General features: G+C 41.2%; 1 protein-coding gene across 2 annotated transcripts in view; it reads right to left on the reverse strand.

Annotated features, from left to right (window-relative positions):
* Positions 1 to 25,144, reverse strand: part of NELL1 (neural EGFL like 1) — an 835,074-nt gene that overhangs the window by 616,036 nt on the left and 193,894 nt on the right. For both annotated transcript variants that reach the window (XM_019651350.1, XM_019651349.1), the window contains exons 7-11: positions 24,601 to 24,683; positions 17,710 to 17,844; positions 16,682 to 16,784; positions 7,106 to 7,179; positions 154 to 253 (exon numbers count right to left, since the gene is read on the reverse strand). In XM_019651350.1, coding sequence (XP_019506895.1) covers positions 154 to 253; positions 7,106 to 7,179; positions 16,682 to 16,784; positions 17,710 to 17,844; positions 24,601 to 24,683 — 495 coding nt within the window. The remainder of the gene's footprint in view (positions 1 to 153; positions 254 to 7,105; positions 7,180 to 16,681; positions 16,785 to 17,709; positions 17,845 to 24,600; positions 24,684 to 25,144) is intronic.

Genomic DNA, 25,144 nt, shown 5'->3' on the forward strand with positions numbered 1-25,144 from the left:
ACTTAGACAGGTAAATAGGATTGGCAAGTTTTGAAGTAGCACAGTGTAGTTTGGGACCTGTGCTATCATCACCACACTCTTCATTAAACCCTCACGCCACCAAAGCCACTGTCACCCCCCAACCCAAGCACGGCCACCACCAAGCCCACTTACCTCTACAGACACTACAGCACTGATTCTCTGGGAGAATGTGATCCTCTTCTGAGCAGTTCAAAGGAGGGCACGCTTCTGTAATTTTTACTAAAACTCCACCCTGGAAGCCAAATAATAGGGACACAAAAACGTTCATATTTTTTGTCAATGACACAAATATATAATGCCCATGGTGAACACCCTGCAGTGATAACAGCCTACAATAATTAACAGTGCCCCCAGGAATTCCACAATCATGACAAAGTCGCACATTAAATTGGTGAGCCTCCCGGAGAAGGCAAATTCTCCTTTCCATATCAAAAGGGCCTCCATTTCAACAAACGGTTTTGAATATGGTCTGTGTCACAGAAGGTCACTAAGAGCAGTGTGCTGGTAAATTGTAACAATTGACTGTTGGGCAGGGGAGCCCTAATTTGTAGTGTTTGCTGATTTCTGTGGTGTAAATACCGCGAGGATGTCAGATTTTGAACTACCAACATGATATCACTGGACACAAGAGCTGGGAAGTTGTTTACAGTGAGCTCTCGTGAGCTTCTAGGAGCTAGCGTCAGTCCTCCACTGGATCACAAGCACTGTGAACCCAAAGATAAATAAGATGTCTTCCCTGCCCTTGATGAGCTCACATTGGGTGGGAAGAAAAAAACCCAAAAAAACTCTTAAACTAGAAACCGTAATACAGTACAGTGAGTCCTAAGAAAATGATCTAATTAAGGTATGATAATGTGTCATGGGACAATAATTAATTCTGCCCATGTGTGAAGAAATTATGAAGATGGCACATTTGAGGGAATTTGAATAATGGAATAAGGAAAAAGAAACTTTCCGGCAGAGGAAAGTGACAAAGAGCCAAGGTATACAGGTATGGATGAACTAAAGAGGGTTGTTTAGGTGAGCACTAGATTTGCCCTGGATATAATCACAATAAAAGTTTGAATATTCAGCAGGTAAATATTCACTTCACCAAAGGTTCTTTTTGTTGATATTACCAGAATCTGTATTTAGTTATGCTTTGAATTTTAAAAATTAGCCCATTGATTATTATTTTAATAAGGGGGGTTCAGAGTGTCTTATTTTACCTAAAATCTTAAGCTTTTCTCTCCCATTCTTAGGGGGATGTTTAAGTCAACCAAGAAGCAAACTCGAGAAAGGGAGTCTCATTTAAGGCCAAAGGTAATTCTCAATATCCGTAGGAGAACAGGATGGAGCTGGACAGCCAAGAGGGATGGGGGAGATGCTGCATTTTCCATCTCCATGAGACTCCATCATTCCAGTGGCCCCATAGTTCACTGATTTGGCAGGAACTCCCATTATATTAGGCACATCCATTTTTAAATATGAGCATAAACATAACTTTAAATGTCAAATATAAATTTAATTTCTAACTACTCCTCATTTGGGTAATTTGACTTCCTTGCCTTTCTCATATTTTTCAGCCCAGACAGTCCAGCCTCTAGCTGGGGTGTCTCTCTTTTTTTTTTTTTTTTTTTCTTTTTTCCCCCATTTGCTCTTCATCCTTGATCTGTCCTGAGGTAACTAGATCTCTTGCTTTTCTCATGATTCTGGGCCTACGATCTGAGAATCGATTCTGCTCTTCACCCTCAGTCCCCCTTTTCAGCTACATTCCATTCTCACCCCTCAATCCAGGCCACTCTGGGCGGCACCTCACCTCAAGAGTTTGCACCAGCCTTAAGGTTAATGTACCTATCAGATGTGCCCTTGTTTCTGCAAATAGGAATCAAACCAGATACTACAAACCAATGCAAGTCTCTCACTATCAGCTGTATAAGCTAAACACAAAGGAAAACACAATGCTTAATTACTTACCATTATGGCCTCTACTTCTGTCCTTCAATATTGATATATTTATCAGTTGCTGCCTCCTTGCATAAATAAGAGTAGTAGGCACTGCTGGGCCTCTTTTATCAGTTCTGTGTGCTCAACCTGCAGCTTCTGAAAGCTTTGCAGCTCAGGGCTCCTCCCTGCCACCCTCAGAGGATTGCCCTTGGGCACTGGAGCCACTTTGTCCATTCAGAGAGCCAGAAATTACCTGCAAGTTCTACTGGGTTGTCGGAAAAGTCATGATATATTGTTTCTGTTTTCGTTGCAAAAATGTGTCATGACTTTTCCGACAACCCAATACATTCCCTACTACCACAGCCCAAAGCCAGTCATTAACAGGCATGGAGGCTCTTTACCTGGAGGCGAGTCCATAGCTGGGGTGTAATTTATACTTCAGACCTCACAGGGGATCGAGTCTGTCTGGCCTTTAATCTCCCCTTGCTCAGTATCTTGCCCTTCCCTAGCCTGCATCCACCACACCCTTACTGGCATCTCCTTGGAGCACTACCTTAATAAATCACTTGTACTGACGTCCTTAGCTCAGGGTCTGCTTCTGGGAGAACCGAAACTGAGGTGAGAAAAATTGAACTCTTGTGGTCAAAAATCAAACTATTCAAAGAGGTTATCTCTAGGTAGTGAGATTCTGGAGTGACTCCCATTTTCTTCCTTATACTTCTTCCTCTGTATTCCAAAGTTTATATCATGTGTCTATATTTGCTTTCGTAAATAAATAAATAAACAAACATTAAAATTGTTACAGAAGACTTTTTAAAAAATAATCACTCACGAAAGGCTCTTTTTTAATAAAAAGGGCTTGCTCTGACTACTGATTCAATCGACAATTCTAATCAACCTTTAACATAGTTAATGAGTAACATAATTCCAAATATTTAAATAGAGACAAACCCCTTTGCATGAATTTAAAAATAATATGAACTGTGATTACAGTAGCATAAGTGTCACCAAATCCATTTAGTCCAGCCACATAACTAGGCACAAACATTTTTTAACCTTATTTTCAAAACTGTCTCTAGTAAGAAGCATCTGATGATTAACATTTTTAAATCCTCCTGATTATGGTATATTATTTTATGACCCCCTGGAACTCTGCATTGGCGGAGATATATAATTCTTCCATTCTTTCATAATTATTTAGAGCGACTATCTCTATGTCAGTCAAATATGAATGCTTTCAAGTTGCTAATCACAATGCTTCAACCTGCATTTCTAATAACATATAAAATTAATATCTTGATGTAAAATAAGGTGTGTCTGGGCTAAAAAAATATTGCAGGGCAGCAATAATTGGATGAAATTGAGCAGACTGCTAGGAGGTATTATTTATCTAGATTTTTTAAAATAATATGGTAACTTCTGGAAAAGTTTGGTGAAAATATTTGAAACAAGAGTTTGTTTCTTGTCTAATTGGTGTTGCTAAAGCTTTAAAACGATCCCAGGAAAATGAAAATGGATGGATCTCCAGGCTGCCTTTTGTCAGCTGGGATCTGCATGTGAACCACAGAACACAGAAAATTATTTGAGTAATTATTTGCTCAATTCTCCCAAGGATAGAACTTACACAGTACCATCTCTCCTCAATGCAGAGGAGAGAAATTAATTCATTATATCCAACAGATGCCATAGGGCATAAGGGCTTAAATCTTGAGAAAGGCTGCCCAGGAAAGACCTGAGGCCCCTCTCATCCTACACCCATCCTGGCTCCCTGCTGACAGGATCTATTAAATGTGGCCCAAGGCTCTTCTATGGCCTTTTATAAATGTAATCCTTTATCAAGGGAATCAGTGAGTCATCACCTGACCCATCTGGTCTTAGATGAACTAAAAATGGGATAATTCAATCCTACTCTTCTAAAATTCAGAAATGAGAATTATTTCCAAGTCTAACACCATCAGGAGTGACAGTGGAGAGGCTCAGACAGGAGCCTGTGGAGCTAGATGACATAGGTTCAGATCCTACCCAGCTCACTGACGAGCTGTGTGATCTTCTGTCCCTCAATTTCCTCATCTGTGAAATAGTGACAATAATAGGACCTACCTCATAGGGTTATTATGAAGTTTATCTGAAATAACATATTTAAAATGTTTTAAATAGTGTCTAGAAAACACTAAGTACTCAAGAAATGTTAATTATTGTCAATGACCCTTCTCTCTGTACACAAATCATTTAGTAAATAACTGTAGCAAGACAATAAAGAAATTAATGACTTCTTAAAAGAGGATGAAGTTATTCACCTATAAACACACATGCACACATGCACACATGCACACCTGCATATACACACTACTTGCGCAACGAGGGTAACCTGTCTGCCCCAACTTTTTTCTAAATTATAAAAACGTAACAAAAACAGTAAAAGATGAACCAAAGCATGTACAGTACCTACAATGTGCCAATAACAGTGATAAGAGCTATTCCAACAAGCGGTCATTTAAATCCGTGTCCATATCTTCAGTGGTCTCAAATGGCATCTGCCTTTGTTACCGGCCAACCAAGCAACGCCCCCACCACTGAGAAACTTTTAAATTTTCTTTCCTATAGAAATGTAAAATCTCCTCCCTAGTTCCTTAGTTTCTTAGCCCCTGGCTTTGATTACTCTTCTCATCAGTCTGTGAATCCTAGGCTAAAGATTGCTCCTAGCCTGAATCCTAGAATTCTCCTATCCCCCTGCTTCTTGATTGCTTTGTAAATCAGTTTCTGAATCCTAAACAATAGAAATCTCCTACCCCTGCTTCAGATAACTACTTGAAAGCCTGTGACTTCCTAATATCCCCCAGGCCAGTAAGCTAAATGCCAAACCCATTCTGGGCCCAGACAATTGATGCCACCTGAGTAACTGGCTGAATGGCCATAGGCTTCATGAGAGCTAACAGATTTATTAATTAAAATCTATTTTTTCCTCATTCAGGGGCCTTGGGGATACAGATGACAACCCAACAAGATTGACAGTCACAACCAAAGAAGCCAACACGGTCTTCCAGGCGGAGCTCGAGACCCCTTCCTCTCATCTGAGATCAGCTAGGGTGAGAGTTCCGTGAACCCCCCAATAGGCAGGGACAGCTCTACGCCCCTGCCCAGCAGGAAGCAGATACAGAAGAAAAGACCTCCTGTCCCTCAGCTTCCCTAGAGATTTTATGGGGATCTGTCTCTCAAGGGGAAACAAGGCAGGCAGTTAGAGGCAGGCATTGGGTCTCTGCATTCCTGCATGTCCCACAGAGTGTGACCACCCAGGAGACCTCCCCTCTCCACCCAAGACTCCCCTTTGTATTGTAATTACCTACCCCTGCTGGAAAACAAAGGGGCACAAAATACCCAACAAGATCAGACCAGTCACTGGACCTGTGCAGGACCTCTTGTCAATCACAGGTGCCAATCAAGTCGTCCCACGCCTTTAGGGAGCAGCCCACTCTAGAGAAATGGGATAAGAACTCCACGTCCTGGGAAGTCTGTCTCTTTTTGACCGCTTCTACCCTTTTTGAGCCTTTTGAGCCTCTCTCTTTGAGCGTGGCCACATTCTCTACTGCTCAGGCCTACTTCTACTTCTTTGAAATGTACTATCTCGTCTAATAAACTGCTTTTTCACTACTTTGCCTCGGTGTCTCGCTCAACTCTTTGCTCGAGTTGCCAAGGACCTAGACCTTGCGCCCAGGAGGGCCCACTCTCTGACAACACCTTGATCCTCTCTGATAACAGACATGGAGTCACAACTGTGACCCTTGCCAGAGTCACTGCTGCTTCTGCTCAAAAAGTAAAAGGGGTTGCTAATTGTGAGTGACACATACGTGACACATACTGGGATCATCAGCAGAGCAGGCAAACTGCCGTTAGTCATCCCGGCTTCCCCTGAGGTAGAAGAAAAAAGTAAGGGTTCCCAGCAGTAGCCAAGAAAGAGGGGATAGGAAATACAACAGGGAAGTTCAAGGGGGTTACTTAACCCCTGGGGTAGGGTCTGACCAAGAGAGACAGGAAATAGGAAAAAGCTTTCCCTTTCCCCAAATCTCCCATTAAAAAACTGGATTCAAGATCTTTGAGAACTTCTGCAGGTCTTTCATGCCTCATTCTCCTCTATCTTTAAAATATGGTCCTTTCTTTTCTCCAGGGATGTGATGGGACGCAAACAAAACAATGTAGGTACAAGCACTAGCAAAAATGGTCTATTCTGTGACACAGTGGTTCCGGTCAGCCTCTCTGGAGATGCCCCACAAGCCCAGCTGTGCTCCGTTGTGGGATTAGGGCGGCTCTGTAACACACCACCTTGTATTGGCTCTCCCTCCTTTCCTCTGTCACTCGCTCTTGCATTCCTAGGACGGCACCTTACCCCTATCACTGCATGGCTAGCTCCCCCACTTTATCCAGCACTTTGTTCAAATATTACCTCCTCAGAGAAGCCCTCCCAGACCACCGATCCCCACCCCAAAGCTCTCTATCCCTTTAGCTTGCTTTGTATTGTTTACAGAATTTGGCATTATATTGTATATTTATTTATGTTCTTACTGTCTGTCTCCTCTACTAGACTGCAAGTTCTATAAACACAGGGACTTTCTTTTATTCACTATTGCATATCCAGAATCTAGTGCAATGATGGTGTGTAGCGGTTGCTCAATGCATGTTTGCTGAATGATCACTGAATGACATCTATGGTTCTACACATCTTATTTCAAGAAATAGATGGGAGGGAGCAGGCAGGAGACAGAGGCATTTTCTAAAATTACATCAGATGCTTGGAAGTACAGGTGGCACTGTCCACAGCTGGCATCACAGACAGATTCCAACACATCTCAAAACTCACTCCCAGGGCCACCTGCCAACTTCCCTGACTCATGGTAGCTTCTACCTCCCTTCCCTTTCCGACATCCTTCCCTTAATAGCTTTTCCCAAGGCTATCTGATCCACAGCTGACCACAAGCTGACCACAGACTAACCACACAATAGCAGTGGCTGGGACCTCTCCATCCTGGACTCCAGCCCATCACAGACAGCCCTCCCCCTCAGCAACTCACTCAGGCCAGTATGCTCCACTCCAGGTTCCTATTAAACCCACATATCTATCAGTTATGATCCCTCTCATTTGTGGGGAATTAAGGTTGAAACTTACTCGGCATTCCCGGCAGCTCTTGGTTAAAATGCGCTGGCCTTCCGCAAGGACTTTTCCTCCATAGATACATTTTGCTGTAATAAAACACAAAAATGGGTCAGACAGTCATGCTGTGCAACAAAATGACCTCTGAGGTGCCATCAAACTCCAATAGATTCCACAGAACATAGATTCTCTGATGCTAAACAATACAAATCTCTTTGTCTAGCATAAGACATGGCCATACTGTTGGGTAACTGCTGAATCCCCCAGTCAGACTACCATCATGATTATGTGTGTCATGAGTCCTTCACACCAAGGATATACAACTATTTCAATGCAGCAGTTGCAGAAAGAACCAGTGAGTGAATTGATGTGGTTAGACCTGAAAACAAAGAAGAAGTGGTTGTCATCTCCAGAGAGTACAAGAGCAGTAGCTTTGATTCAGACACTCGAGCAGTAAGATGAATGACTAGGTGAAAGGGAACAGATATATGTTCCATTCATCAGAACCTCAGCCACAATGCAGAAAGATGCCATTTTTTCCCCTCTGTGATCATGAAAAGTGCATGTCCTTAACCTATCTGTTCCCAAAAAGCTCAGAGAGAACTGAAAAATATAAGCCAAGTCAGTGAAGTGCTTTATCAATGCACTAGAGAGGATGACTTGGGAAAGGTGAGCTTAAAGGCGAACAAGGACGTGGAGCAGGTGGGCCTTTTAGAAAAGCGAAAAGAGAAGCATGAGTGGAGCTCCCCTGCTCAAGTTAGATTCCACTGGGACTCAGTCCTTGGCTCAACTTGCTGGCCCACTTTTAAGCAAGTGCAGAACATGTTCATTTGATATGACCCTCATGTGTCTCCACCAAATTCTCCCGCCGCATCAACAGGAATGGGGAAGCAGAGTCCTGACTGTTCCCGCTCCCACCCAGAGGAGGAGCATTCCAGCCCTTGTCCTTGGGAGACGCAGAAGTGAAGACATGCGCTCTAAGAGATCCCTACCTTGAATCACCACCTTGTGAAAACCACTTCACCTCTCAGACCCTTCATTTCTATACCTGTTAAAAACAGGTTAATTAAACATGATAGTTTCATAGTTCTACAGTCTTAAGACTCTCACGGAATGTTCAAGTATGTAGGGACCTTAGTGATCAACCAACCCCATCTTGTTGGTCACCGGAAGAGCAAAGTCCAGAGGTGAGGTGCTGGTTTAGTTAACATCAGGATCCCAGATGCTGTGCTGTGCTGTGCTGCCCAAATCCCCCCCATGGACAAAGGGCACTTTCCTGCAGCTGCTATGACAGCGGACTACTAAAAGCTCTCAGCTAAATATTGGTCTAGACCAGGGGTCAGCAAACTGCAGCTCATGAACTGTGGCTCTGAAGCAAAATTGAAAATGAAAATAAAACTATCACAGTTTCATTTATAAAATTTTTATAGGATGTTATTCACACTATGGTGATTATGCAAAAATATATTTATGGCTCTCGAATAATTTTTAAATTGTTGTGAGGGACAGGATTGGCTCTTGCAGGGGTCAGCAAACTTTTGAGACAGAACGTACCCAAAGAGCTATATGTGGCTCGTGAGCCGCAGTTTGCCGACCCCTGGGCTAGACTTACCCTTGGTTTAAGAGAGGCACCTTGCCCAAGGTCAAGTCCCCTTCAGCCAATGGGTGGCTGATGAAGGTTGTACAAAATCGTGGCCCCTTACCCCAACTCGGGATAACTCTGAAAGATCATCAACCTCTCATTCCACCCAATTCCACTTTCTTCTCTATCTCATTCCCACCTCAGAAGTGATCCTGACAGAGCTTCCTAATAAAGTACAAATCATTATGGTTCACTACTGGCCTCAGAACATAGTCCAAGTATCTTAATTCAGCACACAAAGCCATTCATGCGGTTCTCTTTATCGCTGAAATGTCATAGCTCACCAGTTCTGTTTGTTCACGCACCCTCCCAAGAATGCATACCTCCACATATGCTCTGGCCAGGCTCACACTCTCTCCCGCCAACCCCCGGGGAGTTACATATACTCTTCTCTTCTCCAAGAACAGTCAGCCTCATTCACCTTCCACTGGCAACCTCCCCTCTATATACCCAATCAGTTTCAACTTTTGCTTGACTTCCCCGCAAAAGGCACTCTTCTTGACGTTTAATACTAGTGAATGGCCGGCCCCTCGCTTTGTGCTTGTTGCACTCTGGACCTGGCCCTAACACAGTTTACCTCAGTGGCCCACTTACTTATACATTTCCCTGCTAACTGTAATGGCCATGAGGGTAGGGATTATGTCTATTCACAATTTTATCTCCAGCCCCAAGCTCAGTGCCTCTCTGGGCTTACTCTCAGTAACAATAAATAATTGTAAAATTAATGAGCCTCTAGTGGGTAGTAAAAACCAGTCAAATTTCCTGATTCCCAGATAAGACTGCTTTCTGCTCTTCAATGCAATTTCAAACATTAAAAGCAGATACCAAGGGTTTCAGCACAAAACAGCAATAACAACAACAAAAAGGGACAAAATCAATACAATTTTCTACATAGGCCCCTTCTTCCCTTCATTTAAAAAAAAAATTACCCCTGATCATTTTTTATGCCTCAATTTTCTAGATGAATCAGTTGAGCATGACTCACTGGTCCTAATGATAATATGTATTCCCCAATTTACTTGCATGGGGAGACCACTCCTCTCAGAGCCTGGAATTCCTATGTAATGAACTCCCACACTCCCAAGCACAGCTGCTGCCAACTTGGCAAGACGGCTCGCTCCAGAATGACAGCTCTGCTAAATGCCCTGCTGTCAAATCTGTCATCTGCTCCTTGGCCCAGGCTGGGAAGCAAAGAAATAGCCTTTTCTTCCTTATGTTGCCCTTTGCCACCCCCGCAATGGTATGAGCACGCTTGCTACCCTGTCTTATGACATTTACCCGATTCCTCTCTTCCTCTGACAGACTCATCGTAGAACAACTATCTGAAGATAGGAATGTCTTATTGTTTACATTCCAACTGCACACGGAGTCTCACTCAGCCCTCAAATCCACCAGTCTGGTATACAAATTAAATGCCCACTGAACTTTATGTTGTTGCATAGCAGGGTACTACGGGTGCTGTGAATATCACTATGATACTGCACGCCTCTGCCATTATAGCTTTGGCATTGGTGCAAGATGCATCTATGATTACGTTATCAACTATCTATGAAATTACCTTATGACAGCTTTCAGGATCACCAGAATTTCCCCTGCTTCCTCACACTCCTCCCACTTCTCTGACCGTGCCCCTCCTTCCCTGCCACTGCCCCATACGCCTAACATTAGTCGTCATTATCCAACCTTTTGATCTATAGTCAAAGGCTTATTTTCGAGGTCTGAGGAAATTCGAGTATAAGGTGAGACAGGCTCTGGTGCGTTTGGATGGGGCATTTGGGACTCGAATCCAACAGCTTTCAGTATGAGTAGAAATGTAAATGGATACCTGAAGCCCTTCCTGTTGCACTACAGGCATGCAAACTAGGATATTTTCACAGTGTCCGACCATGAAATTGAAACTTGGCACCAACACACACTTCTCTATGATGTCAGAAAGAAACGTATTGGGGTATTGGGGATTTAGAGAAAGGGATACAGTTGTATCTTTCTGTCCCCACAGACACCTTGTGGCCCTTCAAATTTGAACCTGATTTCTATAGTGGGATGAGTGCACACTTTTGCCGTTTGGGTGCACAATAAATAAACAATTGACAGGTACGACTTAGCACCCCGTCAGATGTGGGCATGAGGTTGCTCTGCCTTCATTTAGGTATTTGTACCCTGCATACACTTGAGCCATCCCTTGGCACTCAATGGCTTAGAATATCAAAATCAGCACTCTATATTACACTTGAAAGGAGAATGGCAGATGAAAAAGGCTAAACACCCAAGGATCCTTCCTCCCTCTGAGCTCATTCACAGTCCTGGATTCAGGTACCACCTCTATGAGCCGCATGCAGTAGTTTTGTTGTAAACATCTTTGCTGCAAGTATTTTCCCCAGAAACGTTTTAACTGCCTAACTAACTGGCCACTGGTAATTTTGCCATAAAAGATAAAATAACTTTTGGATAGTTTGGTTTCATTTCTCCATTGAAGAATCAACTGCCTTCAGCGGATTTAATTAATGTATCTAAAGCTAGTTGATTTCATGTCTCCACTGACAAATTTCTTGTACCGCTCGCATTTTTATATCATGTAAATCTCAGCCAGAATGCAAACTATACTAGAAAATTATAACATATCAGTTTTCTCAAATCGGTGAGCACAAGTCATTCTCTCCCACCCGTCAAAACCAAAAGTTTACCAAGCTACAGCAATCAGAAAAAAGGCAACTACCAAATCACAACAGCCTTCAAGAGCATTGATTATAGAGCTGTAAGTTGGAAATAATACCTTTCTTGATGAAGGAACACATTTCAGTGGAAAAGAAAACAAGTGCAATGGCAAAAGAGGAGACAAATCAACAAGGAAAAAAGAAAGAAAGGTTTAATACAATGAACAAAAGACTTCAAAGACAATATTTCCTTATGTTGCAATGGAGTCTTTTTAATTGGATTAACTTTTTCATGTTTCCTCATGTCCTCTTTAATGTCCCTCTTTTTTTTTTTTTTCACTCTTTTATCTCTCCTGGTGAACAGCTTTACAGCCCATTTGTTGTGCTGTGGGGAAAGTGCCTGTGGCCGGTATGCTCCCACAACGATGTTTACAGGGAAACTTCCTAGAACCCTCTGAGCAGGATGTCCACATCAAACTGGTTGCCCCTCAAGCACATCCAACTCAAACAAGCCAAACAGAATGTATCCTCTCCAAACTAGTTCTTCCACCTGCCTTATTTCTGCTAATCACACTCTGAAACCCCCATCAGCTCTAGTTCAAAATCTGGCAACTTCTCTGCTACAGACACTCTGTCCCTGATTCATGTGTCTCATGCCAAAAAATGCTTATGGAGTACCTACTTTGCACCAAGTCTTTAACTATCACTCACATCCATGCCTTCCTTTTGTCCTCCCCAGGCAGGGTCCACCTGCCAGCCTTACACCCTCCACCCGGAATATGCCTGACTCTCATACCCAACCCCCTCCAGCTCTCTGGATGCAGCAGCTTTTGTAAAAGCACTTTGATTCTGCCACAACTCTGCTTTAAAATCTTGCTTTTGAGTACCACAACCAACGCTGTTTACTTTCATGACTTTACGCATGCAATTCCCTTGGCAATACCCACCTTGTCCACATAGCAAACTCCTGCTCATTTGTCAACACTCTGCTCAGCTATTACTTCCCCTGTGAAGTCTTCCTAACACACATGCACACTTGCACGCACACACACAAAAGTTTCTGATGGAGTTAATCACTCCCTTCTCCGTGCTACATATTACATAGTATGCATGTTACACAATACTCTATGGTAATGAAATGGTGTGTGCATCTCCCTGGACAGCAGTGGAGAGAAGAGATAGGTTAAGAGTCTCAGTTCTGGAGCCAGACCACCCGGCTTTTATTTTGGCTCCACTAAGGCTGAGAGATCTTGGATAAATAACTCATTTCTGTGCTTCACTTCCTCATCTGTAAAATGGGGATCATAGCGGAGCCTAGGACTTTGGGTTGCTGGAAGAATTAAATGAATTAATATACATAAGACAGCTTATCACACTACTTGACATAAAATGAAAGATCCATACGTGCCTGCTGTTGTACCCAGAGATAAGGACAGTGTTTGGGAGAGGAACCACAATAAGGATGCCTAAATGAACTGAACGGATCACCATGCATCCCCCATCCACCTTTGCAGCTTCATTTCTGCTTCTAACCCATAAGAACCCTCTATTAGACAGACTGTCTCCCTTTCCCTCTGCTGCCTCTACTCCTTTGGAAATGCTGTTTCGCAAAGCTGAAGATTCCTTCTCTGTCCTCTTCCCTACCATCTCTTACACTTCTCAAATGTGTCTATCAAAAGAGAATTCAGACTACAGGACACCAGTGCCTGGAGATTCTGATTTACTAAGCCCTGGGAATCTCTAATTTAAGAAGCTCACCTGGTGATTCTAATGCGCAGCTAGTTATGTTGGATGCCTTGAATAGAGCAGACATCCAACACATATCTGAGGAATAAAATGCCTATACCACCTCCTGGACTGCCACGCCCACAACCAACGAATCTGTTGTAGAAGGCTCTCCTGTTTTTCCTGACACCTCCCTCCCAATGGAATGCCTGAGGAACATTCTAGTATCAGGACCTGACACCCCACTATGAAAACCTCCTTGCTCTCGAAGATGGGCTTTTGTTCAAAATAGGACAAAGTACTTATTTTAGGCAGTGAACTGAGACAGGGACTCTTAGACAAGTCCTGTCCTCTTTCCAAAAGGATGCCCTCTTTTGTAAGTGCTGCAGCTCCTGAGGAAATGACAAGTACATAATACTTATTCAGCAGACAAAACAACGTGCTCCTTTGGCCTGAGTCAGAATAACACTTTTTCTCAAGAGTCCCTAGAATACTGCCCCCACCCACCAAACCCAGAGAATAACTTAGGAAATTTTATCTGAAAGGGGCAAAAGTAAATATTCTCCATATTTTTCCTGATATGAAGATATTTGGAAATGTCTAGAAATTCTACTGACTAGTATTAAACTCTACTTTATCAATCCTCATTCTCCTCTCCTCCACTCCACTGCTCAAACTGCCACAAACATCTTCTGGAAGGCTAGAAATATTTAGCTTGGTTCCACTTCCTCCAGGGAGCCGCCCATGCCTACCACCAATGTCTTCCCCCACCCTCCCATATGCCGTCCGTCTATAATCCAATAGTGCCCCATCCACATGCCTAATATGATTGCACTTACAAATCTGAACACTGCAAATCACATGTCTAACTTGAAAGTGAGCCCTCACACTATTCCAGGCACCAGCATTGAGTAACTGCCTAATTAAAAAGTAGTAAGAAATGAAAATCCTCTAGGTAAAAGGTTCCCAACCTTCTAATTACCAGAAGTGGCTTATATCATTTCTTCTCAAGTTGTTTTGTGTTTTTTTGTTTTCCTGGGGTTTTGGTTTTTTTTTTTTTTGGTTGTTTTTTTTTTTAAATAGTGGTTTGAATAACTTCTCTGCAGTACTATTTTGTTTAACCATAAACATATCAAACTACCAGTCAGAGCTGCTAAAAAAATTAGTGCTACCTAGATAAATTGCTATGAATTCCAGACAAAGGCAAAAAACACACTCACGTTTTAGTTAGCCTGTGTATCAGCCTCTTGGTAAAACAGGGTAACTTATCGAATTTTTTTTAAAACTTAAAACTCTCCAATAAATTACAATGAAAAAAAGTGACTACCCCACACACTTCTAGTGAGAGAACAATCTGACGATATGTATTAAGGGCCTTTGAAAATGTCAGTTGTTTGGCCCCATAATTCTACTCTGGAGAATTCCATCTTAAGAAAATATAAAATACAAAAAAAAAAAAGTCCTATACAAAACATGTTATTAAAGAGTAACTTATAAGAGTAAAAAGCGGAAAGCAACATAGCTATCCAACACTTGGGCGATGATTAAGTAAGTTAAGCAACAGCCAAACAATGGAATACTATGAAGCTCATTAAAATGAGGTTTATATGGAGCTTTTTTTTTTTTATTGTTAGTTTCAGGTGTACAGAACAATGCAATAGTTATCCTTTTCACCCTTCGCACAGAAACAACCCCTTTCCCCCATCTATTGCCCTCCCATCCCCAATATCATGCTTATCTATTACATTTCCATTGACTCCATTCCTACACTCTACTCCACATCCCGTGACTATGTGTATATATAGTTATAGTTGACATACAGTATTATTCGACATCAGCTTCAGAAATACAGTGCGGTGGTCAGGCCTCTACACTGACTATGAAGTGGTCTTATATGGAGCTTTTTTAAAACATAGAAATACATGTGATAGTGGTAAGTCCACAAAGTAGGACAAACATTATCTGCACAGTAAGATCTCAACTGTACACAAAATATAATTTTTAAAAATGAAATCCATTAAAATTTCAAGAGGGTTTATCTCCAAGTGGTGGTGTTATGGGAGATTTTTCCATCTCTATCTTTTCTCTGGGATTTCACATGTTACACAACACACACATAGCTTTTACAATTAGAAAATCAAAAGGTTAAAACACAAAACTGCTAAAAGACTCATCTACTCCATATCAAACAACAACATCCAAGAGACAGCATTCACAGATCTGTCCAGGGAATGCAAAACAATGGATTTAAATTTTCTCATATTTTTTAAACACAAATTCCTGATAGTTTTTCCATTTCTCCCTCTGCTGACTATTACATAAAATAGCAAAATTGGAAAAAAATGAGCTGTATCTACTAAAAACTAACTTTCTATCATGGCCTCAAACTATGCTCTTGGAACAGAAACAAGAAAGTTTCTTTTTTTACACCAAGTACACTCTCCTGAGTAGTGGGTGTATCACACCAACAATGAGAAGAAATATTCAAAAGTTCCTTTTGAAAGAGTTCAACAAAAGTTTAGGCCGGTGTGACCAAACCAGCTATCCTCACTTCCACTATCATGTTAGGTGATATGAGGCTTTTGGCAAAAAGCTAAGCCACTGTCTTTTGAAAAACTAGTAATAATGTGGGTGTGTTTTTCCACAGAGACGTGATCTTGAAAATTAGCCATAGGATGCCACCTTTCTAACCTACACTCTCCTTTTCTACAGTAGATCATATTGTTTGATGAAAAGACTATGGACTTTGTAGTCAGAACTAGGTTTACATCTCACCTTCACTACTTATCAGTCTTGTGATCTAAGTAAGTTAACTTTCCTTGGCCTAAGAGTCCTGTAAAACAGGGATAACAATAATCCCCACCAAAAGTGTTAAGATAAGGATTCAATTAGCTAATAGAATTCAAGCATCTGGCATAGTACCTGGCACATGCCAAGCATTCTAAATGACAGCTTTACTCTTTTACTCTTACTGCTTGTCTCAATGTTCATTTCACAATTTCACTTGAAATAGTGCCCTTTGTAATACATGGGGAAAAGGATTTTTAAATCACCATATAACTTGGACAAGCCAACTTTGAAGGAATTGTTTCAATATTTTAATTAAAGTTCATCCTGAAATTCCTAATAAAGGCCTTTTAATAACAGGATATCTGGCCAAGACCTCAGAAAGCCAAAACATAGAATGTCACCTTTCACTTGATAATTCAGGATGAGGGAACTAAACAGATGGAGCTTTGGAGTCATGACTTTATAGAATGACTCCACCCATTACCAGATGTTTGACCCTGTAGAAGTGACGTAATCCTTGTGAACATGAGTTCCTTCTACATAGAATGAGAAGAAAAACAGTAATTATGGATGATGTGAGAATGTTAAAAAATAAACTACGTACAGGTCCGCCACATTACAGGTGACGAAAATATAGCAGCTCTTCTTATCATAGATTGAATATTACATCATCTGCGGGTGCTGCATTTCATCAATATTAATCAATTGGGGCCTAAAATATAGGGGGGAAAACAAATCTCAAAGCACAGAGGGCCACTCTGACCCTCAGTCAGTACTTACGTCGGCAAACCTTACAGCACTGGCCAGCAATATGCACGGGGAGGGAGTCTGGGGAGCAATTGAGCGGGGGACAGGACATCCTTCGGCATTCCACAGCACCACTCTGAGGAAGGGAGCACAGAGAAAGGAATCTCAGAAGTACCTCTTGAAAGTTCCCATGTGGAAAAAGCTCACAGCTCATCCCAGAAACCTCATCAGGGAAACAGCAGCACTGCAAGGAATTCCCAGTCTGCTCCAGAGCCACAAATAAAATATTTTCTCCAGCCTGAATGAACCCATGCCACCTCAATTACTTTTCTGATACACATCACTGGCTTCATTCCACCTGCCCATGTGGGCTAAGTAGATTAGGCAGAAAACAAAAAGCCTATTTTTACAAGAACATAAATAACACCTTTTGCAGACCCTGTCAATCATGGTTGAGGCTCTAACAATATGCTTTGTATTTTCCCAGGCAAACAATGGCATTATTCAGATATTTATCAAATAATTTCAACTGCACATGGTTTACATACTAATTGTGGGAGGGAGAACTTTTGTAATTTTCTGAAACAGGTGAAGGAGTACACCAATGACAAACACCCTGAGATTCAGGGGGATCTTACAATTTTCCGAAACATGTAATGGGAACCTTGTAAAATACAATAAAGCACCCAGAAATTAATTGAACTGCCTTTTAAAACTTATTCTAGCAAAGAAAAGTTGTGAATAAAGCTAACCCAATCTTAGCTTGTTTGAAAAATCAGAGTTATTTCTCCCTCTGACACTCTCATCTCCAAACAGTAAGCTCCTTATAATAATATTAGATCATATTAGAGTATGTTGTCAAGGGAAGGTAGATTTTGAATTTCCAAGTATTTATACATGAAATGACACTTTTCCAACTTCCCTTCACAACTTCACAGATTACTAAGCAGGCGCTTAGTAAAAAGGTAACATTACATAGTAAAGAACAAGATTGCATGATTAATTAGTGAAGCTGCCCTGTTAAAACTGCTGTTATTTTATTCATTTGCAAAGAGGCTTACTTTGCATGTGCAGTTCCTGCAGTGATCACCATCAACCCAGGAGTCCTGGTCTCTATAGAGCAGTCCACTCACTTGACAGGTCTTCTCACAATGACAATTTTCCAATTGACTAAGTCTTGTCTCTGCATAATTTAGCTGCAAACAAGAGTTACTAGGTGTAATTTCTGTAATTCAATTGCATTGTCCTAACAAAGCTAATAGCAACAAGAAAAAAATAATCCAAGTAGGAGGAGAAAAAAGTGCTCAGAGCAACTCATTGATTCTCAGATCTGTCTTTTGTTTTGGGCTTTTTTCTTCTTTTACATGAGGTAGAATCATTCTAAATTAAAGGCACATTGGCTCCCATGGTCTGATGAGCACCAAATGAGACATTTAACTGTCTCAGGGACCTCCTGGGTGTTCACAAACGTATGTGCTTTCAGCTCAAGGCCCATAAGGAAATACCCATAATGAATGAGTTCTCAAGGACTCATTACAATGCTTACAGGAGAGCTAATCAGGAATTCCAACACACTTACATTTATCTCCCACCATCCTCTGCACGTTCTTCACACACTAACCAGAGTGTCATGGTTCACAAGCTGGGAAGTCATTACTTCCTCCCTTAGGAAAAATTCTGGGGAGCTGGGGCCAGAAAATGTCATAGAAGGAAAAGTCGTAGAAGGATCTACTTTCTCTCCAGCTCAGGATCCCCCAAACAGAACATCCCAAGAATCCACTTTGGTGTTCAGGTGAAGGTCAGGAGAGGTAACCAAACCCCCAGGTAAGATCAAGATTTAGTAGAAGAACCGTTTTCATTTTTCTAGGTCACCTAACTGTTACCATTAATCACAGAATCTTTGAATCTTTGATTGGAAAGGGGTTATAAAGCTTAAATGTCCTCATAAGTAACCCTATCAAGTGATTATCCAGCCTATATATGTACATCCACAGTTGTGGGACACCCATTATCTTCCAAGGAAAGCCAATTTTTTCTTTCTCTTGTTGTTAGTTCTGGATGCTTGAAATATCTTCCCTGGTTTGAGCCCTGAACTCTCTCCCTTTTTCCTACTATACCCATTTTTGCCTTGTAACCACCTGAGCAAGTTTAATCTCTCTTCAAACATTTAAGGTCATCCTGTCCTCATGCCCACTCCCAACCAAAGCCAGCACCACCAGGTTTCCTTAATAGCTCTTCGTGATATGGTTCCAATCCTCTCTCCTGATCACTTTCAGCCTACTTCAGTTTGCCTTCAAAATACGATGCCAAAAAACTGAACTTCGGTACTATCTCTCTGTTGTGACATCCATACCAAGGGGTAACTCAATCCAGTAGCAGTATTCTTCTTCTTCCCCTTTCCTTACGTAGTGACTGCCTTGATTGTAAAACAAATATCACTGCCAAAAAATTCATCAAATAGTTTCTCTTTTTCTTCTCAATCATAACTTATACCTCCATGTCTTGAGTATTTTCCCCATAGAGGAGATCAAGCCAATCTCTGATCCAACAAAGACTATGTCAAGCTAATGTTTTAGATATAATGGAGGAACCTGGGTAATGATGACTCCCGCCTTCTTTCAACATTAACTATGGTTCCATCCCATACATGCTACTCTCAATTACTCATAACAGTGCTACTTGGTGGAAACGGAATCCGTATGTAATTCCAACCTCGGTTTCTGTCACTTACTAGATCCTCTTCCTCTAAGTTTTTGGAATTTCTCAAGAAAACTTGTTTCTTGTCTGCCTTTTTTGGGTGGTGCCAATGGGCAAGGAAAAGAACAAACAGCATCCTAGACAAACCACAGGCACCATAATCAGCTCTGAAGAAACTGAGCTGACGATGCGTGAAGTATTAGCTTCCTATGACTCTTGGAATATGTATGATCTTCCAAAAATTCAGGTTCCGTTTAAATCTCCAGCCTAACAATAGAGTTTCTAGACTATGTACAATTAAGTTCTTTGGGGATTCTTTAGGAAATAAAGATAAAATATAGTTCCACGAGTTTGATGAGGTGGTAATCAAATCCATGTATAGGTAAGAGATGATAAAAAGGAAGTGACAATGCCACATATTATCTTTACTTCATTTCTATAGCCCCTGTGGTTCCTACAAAAGGTGGCTAACCTGGGGTTGAACGAGAAAGAGCAGAACTGGCTCTGCATCCCCCCTAAAAGTGGCTCACAAAGGGGTATCTGTGACAGGAAATGTGCCTGTCTCACTTTGAAAATCTGGAACTCTAGCATTTGTAACACTCCGAAAAGGGAACTTCCTGAAGACTAAGTGATGCAAAAGGCAATTGTGCATCTGTTCCAGTTTCCTGAAAACCCAGGAGCTCGCCTAAGTGTAATATTGTCAGTTTCCAGTACCGACCAACAAGGCTGAGCTATGCTCAACTATAAAACTCAACTGCAAGGAAAGCCTCAGTTTTCATACAATGGAAGCTATTCTCAGGGCCAACTTTGTCTCCTTTCTGAACTTTGGTTTTTTTATTTTTTAATATAGTTAGCCTTTTCTAATAACATTGAAAAGCCCCAACTCTGAAATATAAGAGTACATCAGACAGACACAAAGACGAAGATATATTAAAGCAAAAAGCTAACTTTTCAAAGGCACTTAGTATGTAATCATGTCTTCCTAGTCCCCCCCTGCTAAATCCTGTTGCCACAAAAAAACAAGAAAAACAACTCTGTGTCAAAAAATGATTTACATTTTCTGCCACTGGTATTAGCATGCTGAATTTACACAAATTCATTCTCAATAGCTATTTCTACACTACCTGCCATTTTCTCCAAGAATGCCTGCAGATCCAAAATAGATGCACTATCAAATCTACATCTCTATTCTGTTTTATCTTTGTTCATGCATTTATCTAAGCAACTATGGACCACATCACTTATTCTTAACTCTACACATTCCAAGATAGACAGCAGAAGCCCTTTTCACAGTAAGAGGTCAATGAATGGATCTGAGTACATTAGTGATGTGGTCGATTGCCTTTTTTTTTTCCTTTGAAATACTATTTGGCATTTGCTATATGGAAGGGAAAAAAGAAATCTTCTATTGCGTTAAACCTTTACGCTTAATGGAAAAATCACTATTGAGCTCCTTGAAACAATGACAGCCTCAATATTAAATATGTTACAAACTGAAATGCTGCTGCAGGTGCAGCTTGATTTGCATAAATAGCTTTGTCAAGATTTCAACAGAAGTAATCAAGAAATTCCCAGTATCCAGCATCTCTTCTTCCTTGGCTTGAAGGGCGGGGCAGAGCCTGACCCTCCCACAATGCACCTGGCCCAGAAGGAGGGTGCTTTCCACAGTGCCAGGGCTCCTTGGGAAAACTTCCCGAGTAAGCACGGGCACTGCTGGTCTCTTAGGGATCACTCAGTAGAAGCAGTAGGGGGCAACTTCCCTGCACCTTCTCTGCCTTGGAAAATGTATGGTTTTGCGGGATTTCCAGGATTCTTCAAGAAGGCTCTTGTGTACACTGACTGCTGTCACCTGAAGGCGCATGCAAGCTGTTCCCACGGTCTGTCCTGTATCACACAAGGACACAGTCATTCTCCAGCCTTCCTGCCTGAAAGGAGGAAAGGAACAGAAAACCCTCCTAGGCAGATCCGACCCCTGGGCTTATCTGGGCTCTGCATCTGTTTTGATGTTGGCTACCATCACCTATGTAGCTTGTGCACGGGGCTTGCTCCCTGGTAGGATTCCATGGCTCCCACTATGATCGAAGTATGAGGACTTTTTGCTGCTTTCCAAGACCTCCTGGCACCTGCCTCTAGACCAGGGCCTTGATAGCAACTCACAGACTCTGCCAGGCTGTGTGATGCCAAGCCACTGGGGAAGCTTTACATGTTCTTAAGGACCATCTTCCCCTCACAGTTGCCTATTTTTTCCTAGGTTTATCTATTTCATTAGCAACAGTCTGCTAATTGAATGCTCAGTGTGCGTCAGGCAGCAAACCAGACCTCAAAATCACACTTGCCTGGTCTCATGGAATCTTTATAAAACCAAACATAATTGTTACCAATTTACATACAGAGAAATTGCAGCTGCAATAAATCCAATGAAACAAGGAGCTCTCACTTTGATGGCCGCACAGGATACAGGGGAGAGGAGTTAAAATATAGGGTCTGCCCAATCTGGGGTGTTTTAAAGGAAACTCCTACACAAAGATGCGGGCCCAAAGGGCTGGAACCTCAGTTTAAGAATGAGTAAAAAAAGAAACCAAGGCTTGCACAAGGCACAGAAAAAAGATCTTCCTGTTCCATTTTTGGCACCCGCTAGAGGGAAATATCTACCTTGAGAATTCTAAAAAGAATTGTTTCCGGAGAATTCACATGGCCTCGCCTAGGTGTGCCAGCTGATTCTGAGCAGTCTGTAATCTGAAAACCCTTAAGAAGACAATGTGATGTAAGGTGGCACTTGTGTGGTCCTGACAGAAGTGCACACAACGTCAAACCAGAACTCAGAAAATTCCACGTATGTCCAAGGCAAACAAGTAACCAAAGGAGTGAGTGAAGGGACGCTGTTCTTTCCCTGACATTCCCCTTTGTTGAAAAGCTGCTACAGGCTCTGTGCTCACTTTTCACTCCCAGCAGGTACCATCTGAACATGTATCCTCCTCTTTTTATGGCTCCTTCTTCTCACTGATACCGCCATCCTCCTGCTGCAGCATCTACCTCCCTCTCTCCATCAGCCATTCCTTCTTTGTATCTTTTGTTTCTCTTTCTAATCCTCTCTTCTCTGAGATTGAGCCCCAGCTCTGCTATCCACTATCTTGGGAAAAGTTACATAGACAGATAGATAGATAGATAGATAGATAGATGTAACTTTCTTGGAACTCTATCTTCTTGTCTGGAAAGAGCGCTAATAATTCAAGCCTACCTCACAGGATTGTTGTGAGGATGAAAGTGACAGGGAATATAAAAAGTTGAAGCATTGTAACTAACATACATTAAATACCCAGCAAATATTACCTAGTATGAGTGACTTTCCGGCTTCTTCTAGATCAGGGGTTATTGACAAACTAAGGCTCACCACTTATTTTTATATGGCCTTTGAGCTAAGAATACTTGTTATATTTCTCAATGGTTATATTTTAAATGACTGTATTTAAATAAAATAAGTATATACATAATATTCTCAAATTTGCCTCTTGGACTGCGAAGCCTAAAATTAACTAGCTGGCCCTTTACAGAAAAAGTTTTTTCAATTCCTCTTCTAGATTATCATAGATTCCAAACTATGAAATGAAAATGGAAGTATTCAAGTTTTGTAATTATAATTCTATTCACGTTTTGGAAGAAACAGACTTTTAAATCTTCCCAAGTGCCTGGGGTTGGGGGGTGGAGCGGGGTGAGAAGGTGGATTAAATTATCCTCTGCTTGCAATTGCCCGCAATTAATCTTCTGCCTCGAAAATGCTCATTTTATATAATAATATTTTGAGGACAGAGCTCAACGTGGCTTCTGGATACTATACGGCTAATAAGAAAAGAACGGCATTCCCAGGAATAGGAAAAACAGAGAAAAGAGAGGGCATCCTCAGAGCCAGGTAAGTGACAGTCACAGTCACCTGAGGCTGAGCGGCATGTTTCTTATTCCAAAAGTTTGGTAGCAAGCTAAAATATAATTAACAGCATTGAGATCAAGCTGCTTCAGACACTATGAAATAAAAGTCTCTCTATGCCACAAGCTGGGAAGGCAAACAATTGCTTGCGTTTCCCATTTCCACTGTATGCTGAAGTGAAAAGCTAATGCTTTGCTCTCGAGTCTCAGTTTCTCGCTCAGAAAAGTGCTGTCTCTCCTTTCCAGACAAAAGGGGACTTGGCTAAAAATCCAGTTTGAAACAGACACATTATCTTCAGCAACACAATCTATGGGTCCAAAATATAGCCCTACCTCCAAAACACTTACCTACTCACCAATTTTTTCCCACGTGCTATGGCTGATGGCAGGGAGCAGTCATAGCCGCCAGTAGAACAGGACTGATGAATCATTTTCACTGTTATTAAAATTCTTCCTTTTGCAGAGGATAATGTCTCTTATGCCCAACCTAATTCTTTCTTCGCCCTAGGCTGGAACTCATGTCCAGGACTGATTGGTATCATAACAACAGCATTAGCCACATTTTCTATTTATCCTGTGCCTTTCTCCACAAAGCTCAAGGCTTTTCATTATGAATCTAAATGTTATGAATATATATATATTAAAGCCCCTAATTGTTTACATGTCTGGCATTGCCACTCGATATGAACATCTCTAGGGTAGAAATCATATCTTGTTCATCAGTGGCTCCTTTGTACCTGGCAAATAGCAGATCCTCAAAAGGTTCTTGTTAAGAAGATGATGGAGAGGAGAAAAAGATACAGAATTATAAAACTGAAGGTGCTGAAAGGCATCCTTTGCCTCCTTTGCTATTTAACCCAGGGCCAGTCAAGAAATGAATCCTACATTAGAAATGTGATAAAATTCCTTCCTGTGATATAATCTCTTCCTAACAATAGCAATTTTGCCCCTTCTGATTATTGGCAATTATTCTTATATCCAAAACACATTAGTTTATAAGCAGCAGTGGCTCTGACCATATATCGTCTGATTTATGCTACTAGTTGAATAGCCAATGGGCAAATTCCTTCCCACTCCCAGGGAATCATCGGTGATACATATTGCCTCCTTCTTCCACACATTTTTCAAGTAAACATTTTGATACAGCCTAATAGTATCAAAGACAGAAATTGTTATATTTACTGTAGGTAGTACTGTTTCGAGAATAAAGCATTTTCATAGTAACATATTGCAGATGCCAAGGCTTAAAATGTTTTCATTATAGCATATCACTTTAAATTCCAGATTTTAGGGAGAAGGAAATGAAAGAACACAAGCGAAATTTAGATACCTACTTTTGCAGTCATCTTGGCCAAAAGCTCTTGTAAATCCATGATTCCTTGCACCAGGCTTAAAAAGTCACTACAAGTTGGGCAAGCTCAATAAAGAAAATAGAAAATAAAGGTTGATACAGTGCTAATATAAGAAAGAAACTGTCAAAACACTAATTGTTTGGCTATGCAGAAGGGCTTTTGCTTTTCTGGTTAAGTATTGCTTTGAAATTGGCATGAAATCACCAAGGATTTCAGGTCTAGGTCTTTCCCTTTTATTAATAAACAAAAAGAAAGAAGCAGAGGGGGGGGGATGACTGTTAGCTGAAAAGAAAGGTAATATAACATTTTAAAATTAAAATTAAACCCCTGTTTTTATTTAGAGGTGGCTGAAAAAATATAAATCATCATAGAAAAGGAAAAAGTCAACTCATATCCAGGCCAAGCAGTTTAAAGAACAGTTTAAATATATATATTAAACATAACTTTCTGTATCACTCTACAGAATGCAAAATGCTAATGTAATCTTTTTCTTACCTTCAAATTTTAACTGTCTAAATAATATACA

This window comes from Hipposideros armiger, unplaced genomic scaffold, assembly GCF_001890085.2.
Source record: "Hipposideros armiger isolate ML-2016 unplaced genomic scaffold, ASM189008v1 scaffold_159, whole genome shotgun sequence".
Lineage (NCBI taxonomy): Eukaryota > Metazoa > Chordata > Mammalia > Chiroptera > Hipposideridae > Hipposideros > Hipposideros armiger.